At 54.4% G+C, this 18,320-nt stretch overlaps 1 protein-coding gene across 1 annotated transcript; it reads right to left on the bottom strand.

Annotated features, from left to right (window-relative positions):
• Nucleotides 1–3,940: 3,940 nt before the first annotated feature.
• On the bottom strand, nt 3,941–12,609 carry LOC127046556 (C-C motif chemokine 19-like). Its single transcript, XM_050943741.1, has 4 exons — nt 12,486–12,609; nt 9,103–9,226; nt 6,948–7,044; nt 3,941–4,145 (listed from the first exon to the last, which is right to left on the bottom strand). The coding sequence occupies exons 1-4, from the start codon at nt 12,550–12,552 to the stop codon at nt 4,125–4,127; spliced, it is 309 nt and encodes a 102-aa protein (XP_050799698.1). The 5' UTR covers nt 12,553–12,609; the 3' UTR covers nt 3,941–4,124.
• Nucleotides 12,610–18,320: the final 5,711 nt, after the last annotated feature.

Raw genomic sequence — 18,320 nt, 5'->3', positions numbered from 1 at the left:
TAAATGTTGTAAGCAAGAGACTCCGAGATGTTGACCTTGATCTATCTGGAGCAATGGAACAACTGGACAAAGCAAAGTCACACCTACAGTCTGACCGGTCAGATGAGGGATTTCAAAACATTCTGAAGAGTGCACAGAAGTTGGCAGAGGAACTTCACACTGAAGCTATTTTCCCACCCATTCGAGAATACAAGAGTCACCAAAGAAGAAGACATTTTGATTACGAGGCAGAGGATAATCCCATAAGAGACCCCAAACAACAATTCAAAGTTGAATTCTTTAACCAGGTGCTAGATTGTGCAATAAAGTCAGTTGAAGAATGTTTCATGCAGCTCAAGGAACCCAGCATATATTTGGGATGTTGTATGATATTCCAAAACTCCTCACTATACGCGAAGAAGACCTACACCAGCAATGCAGGGCACTAGAGACCATGTTGACACATGATGACATGCACGATATTGATGTGAGTGATTTAGGTGATGAACTGAAAGCCCTTTCAAGATACATTTCAGCAGGATGAACGCCAAATGCTGTTCTGGAATATATGTGCACAAATAAAACAACCACCCTCTTTCCAATGCTTTTGTTGTTCTGCGCATACTTCTAACACTTCCTGTAACAGTTGCCAGTGGAGAACGCAGCTTCTCCAAGCTGAAGTTAATAAAAACACATCTACGCTGCACAATGACACAGGAGAGGCTGGTCGGCCTTGCAACCATCTCAACAGAGCATGAGCTGGCCCAGACTGTGAACCTGCAGGAAGCAGTTCAAATCTTTGCAACCAAGAAGGCACGGAAAGCACTTTGATTATTCAAAGAGATACAAATGCCAGTGTTTACTATGCAGACAAGAAAAGTTACATTTGCTGTTCAGGCATTTGAAAGTTGTGTTGCTTAAAATTTTTGAACAAGGCATTTTAAGTTGTCAGTTCTTCTTTAGTGGGGTAGGTAGCAGAGCAGGACCATGAGAGGAGGAGAATAGGAAGAAGGCAGAATTGAGACCTTTCAAGGTTTTGCCCCAAGCGAGGGGGCATGGGGGCGTCACTTGAGCTCCCCACCTCAGGAGCCAAAATGTTATGGGCCGGCCCTGCCCAGCCGGGATGGCTGTTCTTGTGTTCTTACGTTCCAAAGACAGGGCTGGATCCACATGCTGGCCCCCTCCCCTTTGCCAGGGCTCGCTCTGCTGCTCCTAAAAACATGTCTGGGGTTTGTGTCTAGAGACTATAGTTTGGTCTTCACCATCACACTGGATTTCTCGGTGCCCTGGTGGGGGGAGCATCTGCCGCTAACCCACATCAGCTTTAAGCGGCTCTGCATCTCTCGGGGCGTTTTTATGGCCAAGCTTTGTTGCCTCTTATTGGATTTATGTCAGTTTATAACGCCACTGGGCAGGGGCTGAGGGGTGTTCGTGTGCATTAAAACTCATCGTCAGTGCTTAACAATTCTCTTCTGTTTGGAGAGCTGCTGTACTGTTGAATGTGGGTTGGGCCATGGGGAGCGGCGTGTAAGGCTCCTTCCTCTGTCCGGCCCTGGAGATTAGAACAACCCTGCACTGGACACCAGGTTCAGGCTAATCGGCTGGCTGATAGGTGTGATTCCAGGCACTGGCTGTAACGCGAGCTCAGGCTGCACTGACTGACTGGCAGCTGTCCAGTTCTACCTTGGGCCTGCAGTATATGTCAAGGGGCATCAGAAAACTTGCGCTATGTTGCTGGCATGAAGCTTTGTGCCTCAGTTTACCCACTGTAGGGTGAGGATAATGATCCCGTCCCTCAAGGTCTTCGACAGTTCCTAAGTATTCTTATATCGTTTTTTTGATAACATCAATGGGGACCCTGCCATGCATCAGGAGGCCTGTTTAGTCTAGGAAGGGGAAGCTGGCGGAGAGGATCTGGCTCTGCATTTAAAGTTACACAAGTGCTTAGGTGTCTTGTTGCACAGGGGCCTCAGAGCCCAGACCGACCTGATCCCGGGGGGGTAACACTGTGAGGCAGCTGCTAGCAAAAGCTGGCTCTTAAAGGCTGCTGGGGCTGGGGAATGGGCTGGGTAGATCTCCACGATGCAACATCCGGGGGCTTTGCCCGTCTCTCCTCTGCAGTACAGTGCTGTGTAGCAAGCACCAGCGAGCACTTGGGCAGGTGCTACAGGCACCTGCTGCTCATGCAAGCAGCACTGCTGGGTGCTGAGAGCTCCTGGGGGAGAGGGAGATTTTTCAGGGCAGTTTGGTGCCCAGGTCCAATGGGCGTTGTGTCTTCCCCACAGAACCAGACCCCAATGCTTGACGCATTCCCTTCCACAAGCAGGGACTGTCCTAGCCCCAAAGCCCCATCCCCTCGACCCAGCAGGGTTTGTGCCTCAAACACAAGCAGGAATGTCTGTACATTTGGGGGGTTTTTATTTTAAAAAATCATTTTGATCACAGCCAAAAAAGGGAGAGCAAGTGCAAGAGAGCGAGAGAGCGAGAAGGAGCAAGAGAGTGAGAGAGCGAGAAGGAGCGAATTCCCCTGTAATTCATAACAGCAAACAGAGCCAGCAGCAAGTGCGTGGAGCTGCTGACACTGCTGCTCACACCCGGCCAGGGGCGTCTAGACACAGGCCAAGCTCAGTCTGATTCAGAAAAGCAGAGGAGCCCTGGGGGGCCTGGAGTCTCTGATGGGAAGGAGAAACCCGTTCCTGCCTGGAGGAGTAGCCAGGGAATGGCCAGCCATAGTGGGCTGCCCACCTGTCATTCACTCGAGGTGAGGCCAGTCCTTCTCCCCTCCTCTCCTGGCTGACCCAGGCCTTATCTCATGCTGCTTCCAATACCTGGGCTACTCGATCTGGACATGGTACAATGCTGCTTTCCTCTCTCCACCCCTTCTGCCAAATGCTGCTCCTGCCCGTCTTGCCCCCGGCCTGACCTAAGCTCCAGGGACTGGTCACACATCCCAGTTTATTGTTAATTAAAAACTGGAGCAAGACCGCAGCCCACGTACCAACACGTATCTTGCCTGGCCTTTCACCCTCCATCTCCTCTCTTCACTCGTTGGATCTGGCCAGCCCTGGCGTGGCCAGCTCAGCGCTAAGCTGCTCAGGGAAGGAAAAACTCTGGTGGCTTTATAGGGATGGAACTGAACCCCCGCAGGCCAGCCCGACGCATCACCAAGGGCCAGCGCTGCCATGAGTTACCCACCACGCGCTCACCACCCAGAAGTGGCTCTGCAAAAGTGCCCACCTGGGGTTTCCCTCGGTGTCTGTTGTGGCGCTGCCCTGGCTGCTTGGTACAGAAGCATTCGCGGACAGGCAGCACAGGGCAGGCCGGCCGGCATGAGGTTGGCAAAAAGAAAAACAGGCTTTGTGCCCAAATTTGCCTAAATTGGGAGGGGATTGCAGGGAACGGAGAACGGGGCCGGATTGGCAGGCCAGGAGACCGCAGGACAGGACAGGACAGCGCAGGCTCCCCCCCGTGTGACTGCACCCTGCCCTGCTGGGACCCCTCTAGGCTGACAAGAGTTCAGTTTCTGTGGCCCATTCAGTGCATGGTCTGCTGCCCCAAAGGGGACCATTCAGTGCCAGTTGTGGTGTCTCTAATGTGGGCACCTGCCCACTAGGGGCTGAGCTGAGACCTACCAAACTCATCTCACATCGTGGCCAGAGCATAGCCAGCCAGGCTGTACCAGCCATCAGTCGCTACCTGCCCCGGCTGAGCTAAAGAGTGCAGAAACCTCCCTAATTCCCGGGGGTGCTACAAGGGCCCGCCCAGGCGTTGTGGAGGAGCCTAGCTCACTATGAGAGCACTTCGATCTGGAATGGGTTACGCTCAGGGCAGTGCCAGCCGGCACGCCCTGTGTTGCTCACAGCTGGCAGGCCTGGGGCGCTCCCCCAGCCCGGCAGCACCCAGCTTGACAAAGCACAGCAGCCAAAGGAGACTCCCCAGGGCAGAGCAGAGAGCAGAGAGCAGGAAGCGGGGATCTCCAAGGGGAGGTAGTGCGGTCACACCAGATTCAGTCCCAAGGAGCTGTAAGCTGCTCGCACTGCAGCCGGACGCGCTGAAAGGGGAATGCAGAACTCGCAGGCATCAGGATCATCTCTCAGCCCCTTTCCCATCGCCGGGCCGTGGGCCAACCGCAGGCTCCTCCGGGGCTACTTGCTCCAGAGGTTGTTCTGGGGAATTAGAGAAGGAAATCAGTGAGGCCTCATCTGGAGCACTGTGTCCAGTTCTGGGCTCCTGTCATGGAGTGTGGGGGAGTCCGGTCCTGCACCCCTCTTCCTGGGACCCACAGTGACTCTTAGCCAGCCAGTAAAACAGAAGGTTTATTGGACAACAGGAACACAGGTTACAGCAGGGCTTGCAGGCACAGTCAGGACCCCTCCACCGAGTCCTTCTGGGCTTTCAGGGTGCTTGGATCCTAGCTAGGATACCCTGAATTCCGCCCACACAGCCCCAAGCCCAAACTCAAACTGCTTCCCTCTTGCCACTCCCTTCCTTTGTCCCCTTCCCGGGCAAAGGTGTTGACCTTTCCCCTCCCTTACCTAGCTCAGGTTACAGGCCCTGGCATCGTCCATCCCCTAAAGTCCTCTCCTGCTCTCCCATTCCCCACACAGACAGTCCCTACTGCATCACAGCTCCCCACTACAAGAAGGATGTGGACAAATTGGAAAGAGTCCAGCGGAGGGCAACAAAAATGATTAGGGGGCTGGAGCACATGACTTAGTGGAGAGGCTGAGGGAACTGGGATTGTTTAGTCTGCAGAAGAGAAGAGTGAGGGGGGATTTGATAGCTGCTTTCAACTACCTGAAGGGGGGTCCAAAGAGGACGGAGCTTGGCTGTTCTCAGTGGTGGCAGATGACAGAACAAGAAGCAGTGGTCTCAAGTTGCAGTGGGGGAGGTCTAGGTTGGATATTAGGAAACACTATTTCCCTAGGAGGGTGGTGAAGCACTGGAATGGGTTCCCTAGGGAGATGGTGGGATCTCCTTCCTTATCAGAGGGGTAGCCGTGTTAGTCTGTATCTGTAAAAGCAGCAAAGAATCCTGTGGCACCTTATAGACTAACAGATGTTTTGGAGCATGAGTTTTCCTGGGTGAATACCCACTTCGTCAGATGTATTCACCCACAAAAGCTCATGCTCCAAAACGTCTGTTAGTCTATAAGGTGCCACAGGATTCTTTGCTGCTCTCCTTCCTTAGAGGTTTTTAAGATCAGGCTTGACAAAGCCCTGGCTGGGATGATTTAGTTGGGAATCGGTCCTGCTTTGAGCAGGGGGTGGGACTAGATACCTCCTAAGGTCCCTTCCAACCCTGACATTCTATGATTCTATGGTTCCATGCTGGTAAAGCAGGTGCCAGCACTGGCAAACTCATAGCGGGAACCCAGGTGTATGTTAGTTTGGCTGAAATAGGCATTAGTCTGACATTAGTCTGTACTGGGTGCTTTAACTCCGTGGAACACTTGTACGTTGGGCTCTGCACTAATCTCACGTGGAATGGCTGCATTCCAGGCGTAGGTCAGTTGTGCTTTGTAACTGTGAAAAGGTTTGCTCTGAGCTTGGGAACCCAGGCCTAGGAATGGTCCCTGCCGCCACTCTATGAAGATTAAAGAGGCCACTGAGGTACATCGCAACACAAAGGGTTGCTGAATGGCCAATGCTGCAGTACAAGGGAGCTTGGCTCAGGGACTGAAAGGCTAAATGTAAAAGATAAAACAGGGTCACAGGAAAATGTATTCTGTTTGCTGTCTGAACTCTCCCAGGGCCAGAGACACTGAACTAAGGCAGAGATCCCCGGGGCTACCCCTGAGTCCACCCGGAAAGACATTTTATATGGGCAGAGTACTACAGCTCTGTCATCTTGAGAAACTGTAGCTGGTAACTCATTTGTGTGTGTGTGTTCGCTTGCTTTCCCCCATAGGTAACTCTCTGTTGTTTCTTTTTTCTAGTTAATAACCCTTTAGTTAGATGATTGCAGGACTGGCTGCTGGCGCTGCCTTTGCTGTGAGAGGTGAGACACAAACTGATCCGAGGTATGTGACTGGGACTGGGAGTAACCAGAATATTTGGGGTTCTTTGGGGTACGTGACCATGTCTCGCTAGGCCAGCTTGCCTAGGTGGCAGGATAGGCTGGAGTGTCTGTGGGGACTGTCTGGGACTCCATCGTGAGACCCTTACAGTGATCCAGGAGTTCACATTGTTCCTGGGTAGGTGAAATCTAACCACCAAACACAGCCCAGGCTGGAGGCTCTGCCCCGAGACAGGCCCTCACGGTCGCGAGCCACCTCAGCCAGCGTTAGAGAAGGAAACAGAATAAGGGGACACCCCCCCCCCCGACCTCCCCAGCAAGCAGCTCTAACTGTCATCAACTGTTTTCCTCTAGATCAGTGGCTCTCAAACGTTTCTACTGGTGATCCCTTCCACACAGCGAGCCTCTGAGTGCCACCCCCCTTATAAATTACAAACACTTTTTATATATTTAACACCATTATAACTGCTGGAGGCAAAGCGAGGTTTAGGGTAGCGGTTGACAGCTAGCGACCCCCCATATAATGACCTCGTGACCACCTGAGGGGTCCCGACCCCCAGTTTGAGAATCCCTGGGCTACTGCACTGACCCGGCAGGGGGGCTCCCAGCTGCTTTGCCCGTGGATTGCTCCGATGCCACGGAGCTCCTGCTCTCACCCTTGGCTCGGTGCTAGCACCGTGGTGGGGAGAGGAAGAGGAACTGTACATCCCTCTGTTGGGGCACAGGTGGCTTTAGGTTTCTCCAGCTTATGCAGGAATGATCCTGAAGACAGTGACCATGCAGCTAGTGCCGTAAGGGGAGGTGAGCAGCTGGGATCCACAGTGGGCATCCTGTGTCCAGCATGGAGGGGGCGAAGCCTCACCAGTGTCTGCCCAGCCCTGAGTAGCTGGTGCCTCTGCTGCTCGCCCAGTGCCCGTGGGCTTTGCCCGGGTCTGGCTGTGAGCCCTTACCTTGCTCTGGTACACACTGTCCAGCCTCTCTGTCAGACGCCGCACCCAGTGGGCATGGGGCGGGGCGCAAAGCTGCTTGCCCCTCACGGTGATAAACCTAACACATAACAAGGAAACAGATGGGGGCAGCTGAACGGGACACACCGCATCAGTCAGACCAAGCTGCCTCCGTCGCTCCCCTCTTCCCTGCTACGGTCCCCACTCCTGCACTTGGAGCCATTCCCTGGCACTCTGTTATTCCAGGTGCTGCAGCCTACGAGGCCTTCCGTGCTGGCCACAAGTCAGGCTACAGCTGGCGTTGCTGGCCCAGGAAAGGCTGGTGTGCCACAGCCAGAGCACCCCGATTAATGACAATCTTTAAAGCTTTTCTTCTCACAGCCCCCCGCAAGGCCTGTTATCCTCATTGCACCTGGGGAAAACTGAGGCACCAACCCCCAGTGACTTGCCCAGGGTCACCCTGGGAGTCAGTGGCAGAGCAAGGGACTGAATCCAGCATTTTGTACAGCAGTAGGGCCAAAGGCTGCTGTGTCCGTTGGGGCTGCAGCGAGGTCAGAAGCAGAAATGGTGCCAGCCCCGGGCAGAGGCTGTCGTTATGGTATTCTTGCCCTGGCTAACCTGAGCGCCTGCTCAGGATCCCGCAGGAGAAGGCCTGTTCTCTGGGACCCCAGCCCCATTTCAGCCTCATGCTGGGTGAATTGTCTGAACCAAGGCTCCCAGCTGTCCGAGGCTCCCCCCGACTGACTCCAACTGGCAACCCAGAGCCGCCCGGGCTGGGAAGCGATAGCGGTAGTCTAAGAGGAGCTGAAATCCAGCTTGGGCCCATCGGCTGGGGAGTCACTGGGGTGGCCCCAGGCTGGCTCTGACCCTTCGCGTTCAGCTCTTGTGGTGCTCGGCGCGCCGGGCGGCGCCGGGCGTGTGCAGTAGGAAGCCGAACTCTCCCCAGCTGCAGAGGGCTATGGCTCAGGCCTGGAGCAGGATGGGCTCGGGGTGGGGGGGGGAGCTGCCAAGGCCACGCTCCAGCAGAGCTCTGTGCTCCTGGCTGCCTGCACAGCAGTGGTCACCCTGGCCGAGTGGGAAAGAAGGCTGCAAAGCCTCTGGTTTGGCTGGCTGCCCCCCCAAATCCCTTTGCTCACAGCAGTGATCCGACCCCCCACACATACCTCTAGACTCCCAGCGCTGAGCAATGGCCAGGGGACAGGCTGAGAGGCTGGTGTGCGTTGCACAGGGGGAGGCCAGAACAAGGTGTAAATGACACCTCCTGGCCACCTCTGGTTCCCTTCAGCAACATGCCTAGGCCCTGGCACAGGGACAGGCCAGAACTCCCTCCTGGCATGCGCCAGCATCTACCTGTGGGTCGGAGCCCAGCAGGGCCAGGGACCTGCACTGGGCACTCTCCAGGGAAAGACAGTGAGTACGGTCTGTGCTTAACGCGAGGGCCTGCCTGTTAGGAGACCTGCTTTCCATGGCTAGCCCTGCCCAACATCGCTGGGTCCCTGTGGGCACATCACCACTCGGGCCTCAGTTTCCCTGTTTGCAGGCTGGGGAGGGTCGGCTTTCCCTGCTGCATGGGGCCATGAGGTTTGGCTTGTTAATGGGAGCGGGAGGGCTGTCGAAGGAGAGACTTATTGTGCTAATCACCAGCTGGACTCTCTCCCGCCACATGCTGAGATACTCCTCTAGGGCCACTTCCTGCCCCCTTCCCTCCCATTGCAGCAGTGGGGGGTGGGTATTCTCAGAGGAAGGAGCTGGCAACCCTCACTTCTGCTCAGCTGCTGCCCCAGGCAAAGCTCCCAGAGTGCTGGGGGACTCTGGCAGTCATCACGGGGAGGGTGGGGTCCTGCGCTTGGCCCGCACCCTGGTCAGTGCCATCCTGCAGGAGAGCTGGGGCGCAGGAACTGGGCAGAGTGGAGCTAGTGGCAGGAAAAATCTCTGTGGATTCAGGGGGCTGGAGAAGGAGACTCTGGAAGTTCTCTGGGTTCCCGGCTTTGTTCTACCCACTGCCCATCCCCCTGGTATCTGATCTGCAGTTTTCTCTCCCATCCTTTGTCCCCATGTCCCAACCCAGCATCACCAGTGTATCCCCGTCACTCTGCCCCCAGCCGCTGTTCCCCAGAGCTCGGTGCCCCACGGAGCTGGGCCCTGCCAAGGGACTCACACCACGGCGTGGATGGGGCAGCCGTCGGGGATCCGCTGTACCGCGTAGTCCAGCACAATCTTGCGGGGGATGGGGACGTGGCTGGTTCTCAGGCAGCAGTCCAGGGCGTCGTTGCTGCCAGATGCTGGAAGAGAAAAGCAATGGGAGCGCTGGGCAAAGGGCAGAAGGAAGGGCACGGCCGCTGTGGCAGAGAGTAGGGAGCAGCCGGGTCCCAGCAAGAGTCCAGCATCCTGGAGCTGTCTCTTCACTGGGGCAAACTGGCACCATTCTTGTGGCGGCGTTGACATGAGAGATGGCAAAGCCCCAAGGTGGCAGCTCATCTGTCCCGCTGGTCAGTCAGGGCTTCGCTCCAGCCTGGGTCTGAATGCCTCCACGCTGGGCCTCTCTGGGAAACCCCCTAGCCCAGGGGATCTGGCGACTAACAGGCACTCTCTGTCCTCACCCTGCCCCTCCCTCCTGGGCATCTCGAGCCCTTGAGAAACATGGATGACCTGAGCTCCAGGAGCTGGGGGCACAAGGGCTGACCCCCCCTGGAGAGACGGGGAGTGACGGTACAAGCCTGCCTGCCAAGGGCATTAACACAGTCTGTGGGAGAGCCCGGAATCGCCCCTAGCTCTCCTGGTTCCCAGCCGAGTGCACTGGATACAGCACCTTGCTCACGCCCCCTGCAGAGCTAGCCAGCGATTGCAGGTCAGCACGGAGACGTCGCTGGAAACTCCCAGCGTGCCCCTGGGAGCTAGTGCCACAGAGCAATGACAGCCCTGCACTGCTCTGCCTGGGGCAGCTCTTGGCCTCGTCTGCCATGGGCAGGCTGCCCTGCATGAGGCTGGTGGGCATGACTGGGTGGGGGCGGGGAGCACAGTGTTTTTGGTATGTGGTGTGTGGTTGCTGGTGAGTATTTGCTTCAGGGTGGCCCAGTCCTCGCTTACAGACAGCTAGGGTGACCGGATGTCCCGATTTTATAGAGACAGTCCTGATTTTGGGGTCTTTTTTATATAGGCTCCTATTACCTCCCACCCCTTGTCCCAATTTTTCACTTTTGCTGTCTGGTCACCCTACAGACAGCCTCCAAACCTGAAGCAAATACTCATCAGCAACCACACACCACATACCAAAAACACCAACCCAGGAACCTATTACTGCAACAAAGCCCGATGCCAACTCTGGCCACATCTCTATTCAAGTGACACCATCATAGGACCTAATCACATCAGCCACGTCATCAGGGGTTCGTTCACCTGCACATCTACCAATATGATATACGCCATCATGTGCCAGCAATGCCCCTCTGCTATGTACATTGGCCAAACCGGACAGTCTCTACACAAAAGAATAAATAGACACAAAACTGACATCAGGAATCATAACATTCAAAAACCAGTGGGAGAACACTTCAATCTCCCTGTCTACTGAGTAACAGACTCAAAGGTGGCAATTTTGCAACAGAAAAGCTTCAAAACCAGACTCCAATGAGAAACGGCTGAACTGGAATTAATTTGCAAACTAGATACCATTAACTTGGGCTTGACTAGAGATTGGGAGTGGCTGGGATATTACACAGGTTGAATCTAGTTCCCCATGTTAGGTATCCTCACACCTTCCTGTCAACTGTCTGAAACGAGCCATCTTGATTATCACTACAAACGTTTTATTTCTCCTGCTGATGATAGCTCATCTTAATTAATTAGCCTCTTACAGTTGGTATGGCAACTCCCACCTTTTCATGTTCTCTGTATGTATAAATATCTCCTGTCTGCGTGTTCCATTCTATGCATCCGAAGAAGTGAGCTGTAGCCTACGAAAGCTTATGTTCAAATAAATGTGTTAGTCTCTAAGGTGCCACAAGGACTCCTGTTCTAATAACTAACTGAATCTCCCAGCGCGTCAGCAGCTGGCTCAGTACTACCCACCACAGCCATTTAATAGAGGGGAAACTGAGGCACCGTGCAGTGATATGACTTGCCCTGATTTACACAGCAAGCCTGTGCCAGAGCCAGGATTGGAGCCTAGGGCAAGATTCTCCCCACACAGGAACTCCTTCCTAGGGTCCTTAATCTGCCCTCTGGAGTCCTGCTCCTCGGCCCTTTGTTCAAACACTAAGGACGACGGCCGCTCTTAGCTCAGGCTGTACCAGGCTAACCTGGAGAGACGAGTCCCAGAGATGCAAAGGGCAGCTGGCGTTTACCGCTGTGAACCCTGACCCTGGTTCCACCCAGCGGGCTTAGAGGCCGTCTGCATGGCTGAGAGATGGGGCGCGCTCTGGAGCTCCCCACTCTGCTGTGGGTCTCACCCCGCCCCTCCACTGCCCGGCTGGGATTCTGATTTGGTTTTACAGATTATTATTATTTCTCAGTTGTTTCCAGCAGAGCCCACAATGCTCCAGGTGCTGTCAAAAGCCCAGAGAAGCCAGGATACCTGCCCCTCATCTCCTTCTCTCTCACACCCTTCCACACGTATCCTTGCACATGCAAACTCATGCTCTCAACAGACAATACGTGCACAGGCATCCAGGGCCCCAATCCTCCTCCTGCCTCATGCCATCGGTGAAGTCAAACACTGCCAGCCTATCACAGACTTACGGTCTGGCCCTGGGCAAGTCATGTCACTGCTCTGTGCCTCAGTTTCCCCCCTGCACAAGGGGAATAATGACAGCAGCCTCTTAGGTGTGATGAGGATCTGCTCATAAATGCCCCAGGGAAGGGGCTCTGGGGGAGCCTTATTGGTCCAGCCCTGCAGGTCAGCATTTCACTGCACCACACACGGGGGGGGAGGAGCGCTGTCCCTCCCTTTGCAACTAGCATGTGCATCATTTGCACACGGGTCTATTGCTGTCCCCTGCAGCAGAGGCGTCATTTGCCTCAAGTCCCCAACCCCAAGAGATTTCAGAATAAACTGGACACTGCGCTGCAAACTGGAGTGCAGGGTATCATCGCACACGGGGAGAGGGACCAGCCGGTACTTAGAAGGGGCCGGCTCCTACCCTAACGGGCCAGTCTGTGAATGCTGGAAGGCTGCAGTGCCATACAGCAGCAGAGGGGAGAGGAAGAGTGGCTCAGTGGTTAGGACGCTAGCCTGGTGCTCAGGAGAGTTGGGTGTGATTCCCTGCGAGATTTAAGGCCAGGTTTACCCCCCCCTACACTGAAGTTCTCCCCGCCTGCGGGGGCTAATAGCATCGCCTAGCTCCCAGGGTGCAGTGGGGATAACTATCCGGACGATCGTGGTGCTCAGGTGCCCCGGCAGCAGATCTGTTGATGCCTTAGCTGGAAAGTCAGCAGGCATCCAAAGACCAAAGTGGCTAATCCCGAACGAACCAGTCAGACTCATTCTAAAAGACTCGGGATGCAGAGAGCAGAACCGGGGTGGGGGAGAGTTGTCCATCTCACCTGGCAAGAAGCTCCACAGGGAGACGGCTGTCAGAGCGAAGAAAGCCACACTTCTAGCCAGCTCCATGCTCGGGCGGGAGCCTAGGCACAGCCTGCCGGGTGGAGTACGGAGGGTGCTGCCAGCACGGTCGCCTGCAGCTCTGTGAATCCTGCTGCTCCAGCTCTATTTATCCCGCAGCATCTCAGCTCTCACTTTCACTTCTGGGGGCAGGCACTGACGCAGAAGGGCAGGTTCCAGTTCCCCAATCCCTCTGTTTGCTTTCAGACAGCCTGGCTCATGGATAGCAAGAGACGGGCCAACCCACGGTGCTGCCAGGCCGGCTCTGCAAACCCTCGTGGACTGGTGAAGGGGGGTTGCAGAAACAGAGCTGGGGCTAGCTGAGCTTCAGCCCCCATTTCATCTGAAGCTGCCAGAGCTCTGGGGCAGGCTGGCGACGTGAGGTGGGTTTGGAGCCAGGGCTAAGCTGAAGGACAAATGACATCTTCTAGCCTCAGCCGGGGGGGGGGGGGGGGGAGAGGCTTTGCCCTGCCCTGGAACCCCCCCAGAGAAGCTGGGACTCTTACTGTAAACATCAACCAACCCAAACTGCAGTGCAAGATGCCAGCCTCGTCACACAGCCAAGCCAGCCCAGAGGGCCTGTGGGTGCTGCAGGAGGTGGGCCGGGTCAGCTGCATGGGGAAGCCCCCTGGGCAGGGGTCCAGCTTGGTTCAGCAGGGCCCTGCTCACAGGGGCTGCAACTTCCTCGTTAACAGTTCACCCCACGCCGCTCCTCAGCTTGGCGTGGGACCCTGGCCTTTGCACTGGGGCCAGGGTGTGCTGCAGAGCCAAGCGCTCCTGGCTGCTCCCTGCTGCTCCCGAGAGAAGGGAGGGAAACCGAGGAAGAGGGGGAACTCAGCAGCGTAGACCTCCCAGGGGGTTGAGACCCTCTCCCTCGGCCAGGGCAGGCCTGTCACCTAGGGAGTGCTCCCCAGTGCTGCCCCCATCCAGCGCCCTGTGTGGTCTATGCACCAGGGGGCCCGATTGCAGGACCAGGTTCTCCCCTCGAATGTCTGTCTTCCAGCCCTTCCCCCAGGCTGGCCCCTCACGGCTCTGGGTGAGGATGCTTATCGCCAGTGCGGTCCAGGGGACGGAGCAGAACGGAGGTCACCCGTCACAAAGCGAGGGGCCTTTTGCACAGAGCGAGCTGGCTGGGCCTGATTCTCCTCCAGGACCTGGAATCGTAAAGAGGGGACAGGTGCGAGGCTGCTCCCCCTCCCAGCAGCACCCCAGGTATATGGGGCTGGGCCGGGTCAGCGCCTAGATGGGAAAGCCCAGAGTGATAGACGTGGTGCTGGGGATCCAGTGGGGGGGTGCCCTTCCGTCTGAGTCTGGGCCCTCTTGTGCTGTTCTGTAGGGGAACACAATGGCACTGCCTGCCCGTCCCAGGGGGTACTGAGCCAATGCTCCAGGGTGCTGTGCTGGCAGCTGGAATGAGACGGAAGCAGGGGCTCACGAGTGGTGAAGATCCCGTGGTCTCTTTCCCAAGAACAGAGGCACAAAACCCCAGAGTCCTGGCCAATTCCAGTCTCCCTCCGCAAGCCCCTCCTGCCATTCCAACCTTCACTTCCTGTCCCAAACTGCTGGGTGGCTGTTACATAGCTGCCATGTTGCAGCCCAGAGCTGCCTGCATTTGGTTGGCGGGTAGGGAGATCGAGTGGGCAGCCTGTGCCGGGAATCCCGGGTGACAGATGCTCAGGCGTACCTGGACGAGAGCTTTCTGGTCAGTGACAGGAGGAGATGTCCTTGGCGTAGGACCAGGAGAGTACAGAAACGGCTCCTGCCCTGCAAAGCTCGGCATTTCAGGCCAGGCAAAAGGACTGGATGTTTTTCTAAGCGAGAGGCTCCAGTGGGAATTATTTTGGGGAAATCCTACAGCCCATGTTCTACCGGAGGCCAGACTAGATGACCACAATGCTCTGGCCTTGGAGTCTCTGAATCTATGTGAAACAAAGGCAAACTCCCGGACAGCAAAGTAAACAAGGGAGTCCGCGGGGATCCAGATGCGGTCTTTTTACCCTGACTCCTCTGGGGACCTTCAACATGGTCACCAAAGGGAAATGCGGCTGGCTCCTGGGCAGGGCAGTGACTTTGCAGGTCCAGGACCTGCCAATGAGCAGGCTCTGCCTCCTCCCAAGCTTTCTGACAATGCCTGTTATCACTGTCCCATGGTGCGGCAGAAATCCCCACTTCCAGCCTTGCTAGCATCTCTCCCACACATCCAGCCCAGCTCTCCTGGCCAACCCCGCGGTTCTGCTCAGCCGTCTGGGCTGCATGGTCCCCTCTGCACCATGAGGAGGCGCTAGCATCCGGGGGAATAGCCATCAACCAGCTCCTGTACTCCCAGGTCCCATTCCTGGAGAGGCAGAGGGCCGGCATGAGGCCCACGCCCCGCTCACAAGAGAGGGTCACTGGAGTTACGTGGTACACAGGCTTGGACTGACCTGCTGTGTGCCGGAGGGTGGGGAGCGTGTCCCCAGGAGGACAAAGGGTTAGCCCCCACTGGCTGTGCACACTGCTGGGTGCAGACGGGAATGGCAGAAGCGGCTGAGATGCTCCAGGATCGGTGACAGCTCTGAGGCACCTGGACTTTCTTGCCGAAGCTCAGGGAAATCACAGGACGATCCCCGCCATGGACATTCACCCCCGTTTGTCAGGGAATCAGCTGCCCCTGCTCCATGCCCCTTCTGCCTTCTGCAGCCACCTCAGCAAGCAGGGAGACCGGCAGGAACGGTAGTGAGGTACAGGGAACCCTAGGAGAACCAGTGTCACGACCCCACCCATTCGGCAATCTGGAATCAGGGCCCGACATTCACAAGATCTTGATACCAAGCATGAGATTTTTATAGGCAATGAATGGTGGGTGTTTTTTCCTCCCCTTCTGGGGTCTGAGCCTTCAGGGATCATGGTTCTCTCCCTCTGCTGCAATCATAAGGGTAAGGAAATGGAGGTGACCCAGCCGCACCTGGAGGTTCTTCGCGCTGCGTGGTCCCCATGGGTATTCCCTGTGTGGGTACGCGTGTGCCCCCGAGTCCAGGCATGGTTAGCACTTGGAGAAGAACTGACATTTTGGCAAAAATACAAACTGAGATTCTCATGTGCTCACGTGACTGCAGGAACTGGGGCTTTAGCAATCACCAGGTAACACAGAATCACATTAAAACCCCAGAGCACAGAACACTACAGAACAACCATTGTGATCATGAGCATTGCGCCCAGCAGTCAGAAAGGGCTCATAAGAACAGAAGAATGGCCAAACTGGGTCAGACCAATGATCCATCCAGCCCAGTATCCTGTCTGCCGACAAGGGCCAGTGCCAGGTATCCCAGAGGGAATGAACAGAACGGAACCATCAAGTGATCCAGCTCCTGTCGCCCATTCCCAGCTTCTGGCAAACAGAGATTTAGGGACACCCAGAGCATGGGCTGTGCCTCGATCATCTGGGCTAATAGCCACTGCTGGACCTGTCCTCCAGGAACTGACCTAGTTCTTTTTTTGAACCCAGTTATACTTCTGGCCTTCACAACATCCCCTGGCAGGGAGTTCCACAGCTTGACTGTGTGTTGTGTGTACTTCCTTATGCTTGTTTTAAAATTGCTCCCTATTAATTTCATTGGGTGACCCCCGGTCCTTTTAATCTCTCCTCATATAGAAGCTATTCCATTCCCCTAATCATTTTATTTCCCGTCTCTGAACCATTTCCAATTCCAATCTATCTTTTTTGAGATGGGGCAACCAACTCTGCACACAGTGTTCGAGGTGTGAGCGTACCAGGGATTTTTACAGAGGCAGGTATGATATTTTCTCTCTTATTATCTCTCCCTTTCTTAATGGTTCCTAACATTCTGTTTGCTTTTTTGGCTGCTGCTGCCCATCGAGTGGATGTTTTCAGAGAACTATCCACAGTGACTCCAAGATCTCTCGCTTGAGCGGTAACAGCTAATTTGGACCTCATCATTTTATATGTAGAGCTGGGATTATGTTTCCAATGGGCATCACTTTGAATTTATCAACACTGAATTTCATCGGCCATTTTGTTGCCCAGTCACCCAGTTTTGTGAGATCCCTTTGTAACTCTCTTTAGTCAGCTTTGGATCTAATTATCTCGAGTAATTTAGTATCATCTGCAAACTTTGCCACCTCACTGTTTACCCCTTTTTCCAGCTCATTGATGAATATGTTGAATAGAACTGGGCCCAGTACAGATCCTAGGAGGACACCACTATTTACCTCTCTCCATTCTGAAAACTGACCATTTATTTCTACCATTGGTTTTCTGTCTTTTAACCAGTTACTGATCCATGAGAGAACCTTCCCTCTTATCCCATGACAGCTTCCTTTGCTTAAGAGCCTTTGGTAAGGGACAAAGGTGAAAGGCTTTCTGAACGTCCAAGTACAGTATATCCACCGGATCACATTTGTCCACATGTTTGTTGACCTCTCAAAGAATTCTAGTAGATTGGTGAGGCATGATTTCCCTTTATAAAAGCCATGTTGACTCCTTCCCATCAAATCATATTCATCTCTGTGTCCAATAACTCTGTTCTTTACTATAGTTTCAACCAATTTGCCTGGTACTGACGTCAGGCTTACCTGCCTGTAATTGCCGGGGCCGCCTCTGGAGCCTTTTTAAAAACTAGGTGCTACATTAGCTACCCTCCAGTCCTCTGGGCCAGAGGCTGATTTAAGCGATAGGTTACATGCCACAGTTAGTAGTTCTGCAATTTCATATCTGAGTTCCTTCAGAACCCTTGGGTGATATCGTCTGGTCCTGGTCACTTGTTACTGTTTAATTGATCAATTGGTTCAAAAACCTCCTCTATTGACAAATCTGGGACACTTCCACAGATCTGTCACCCAGAAAAACTGGCCCAGGTGCTGGGATCTCCCTCTCATCCTCTGCAGTGAGGACCAATGCAAAGAATTCATGTAGCTTCTCTGCAATGGCCTTGCGTTCCCTGAGTGCTCCTTTGGCACCTCAATGGACCAGTGGCCTCACTGAGTGCTTGGCCAGCTCCTGCTTCTGATGTGCTTAAAAAAAAATTTGCTGGTAGTTTTTGTGTCTTTTGCTAGTTGCTCTTCACATTCTTTTTTGGCCTGCCTAATTCTATATACTTGATTTGCCATCGTTCATGCTCCTTTCTCTTTTCCTCAGCAGGATTTGACTTCCAATTTGAAAGGTGCAGTTTCGCCTCTAACCACCTCTTTGAGTCTGTGGTTTAGCCAGGGTGGCAGTTTTTGGTTCTCTGACTAGGGATATTTAGTTTGAGTCTTCAAAAAAGAACTAGATAAGTTCATAGAGGAAAGGTCCATCAATGGCTATTAGCCAGGCTGGGCAGGAATGGTGTCCCTGGCCTCTGTTTGCAGAAGCTGGGACTGGACGATGGGATGGATCATTGGATGATTCACTGCTCTGTTCATTTCCTCTGGGGCACCTGGCATTGGCCACTGTCGGCAGACAGGATACCGGGCTAGATGGACCTTTGGGCTGAGCCAGTGTGGCCGTTCTTATGTTTTTATGAGTCTCGATTATGATGTTTTTAAAAGCTTCCAGGAATCTTGCAGGCATTGCATACTTGTGCCTGTTCTTAGTTTCTATTTCACTAGCCTCCTTCTTTTTGTGGAGTTCCCCTCTTGGAAGTGAACGTTACGCTGGTGGGTTTCTGTGGTATTTCCCCCTAGAAGGACAGTACATTTTATTTCATTACGGTCGCTATTACCGAGTAGTTCAGCTCTCATCACCTCTTGGACCAGCTCCACGTCAGCCTAAGTAACTCCATACACAGTCCATGGCACCT

The sequence above is a fragment of the Gopherus flavomarginatus genome, chromosome 3 (genome assembly GCF_025201925.1).
Source record: "Gopherus flavomarginatus isolate rGopFla2 chromosome 3, rGopFla2.mat.asm, whole genome shotgun sequence".
Classification (NCBI taxonomy): domain Eukaryota; kingdom Metazoa; phylum Chordata; order Testudines; family Testudinidae; genus Gopherus; species Gopherus flavomarginatus.
The sequence above is the reverse complement of the archived record's forward strand: the minus strand, read 5'-3'. Positions and strand labels throughout refer to the sequence as shown.

Excerpts from the sequence above, each read along its gene's own strand:
- LOC127046556 (XM_050943741.1), bottom strand. The coding sequence starts at position 12,552 with ATGGAGCTGGCTAGAAGTGTGGCTTTCTTCGCTCTGACAGCCGTCTCC. Across the intron at positions 9,227-12,485 it reads CCTGTGGAGCTTCTTGCCAG|CATCTGGCAGCAACGACGCC; the intron begins GTGAGATGGACA and ends TTTCTCTTCCAG. Across the intron at positions 7,045-9,102 it reads TGCCCCATCCACGCCGTGGT|GTTTATCACCGTGAGGGGCA; the intron begins GTGAGTCCCTTG and ends GTTATGTGTTAG.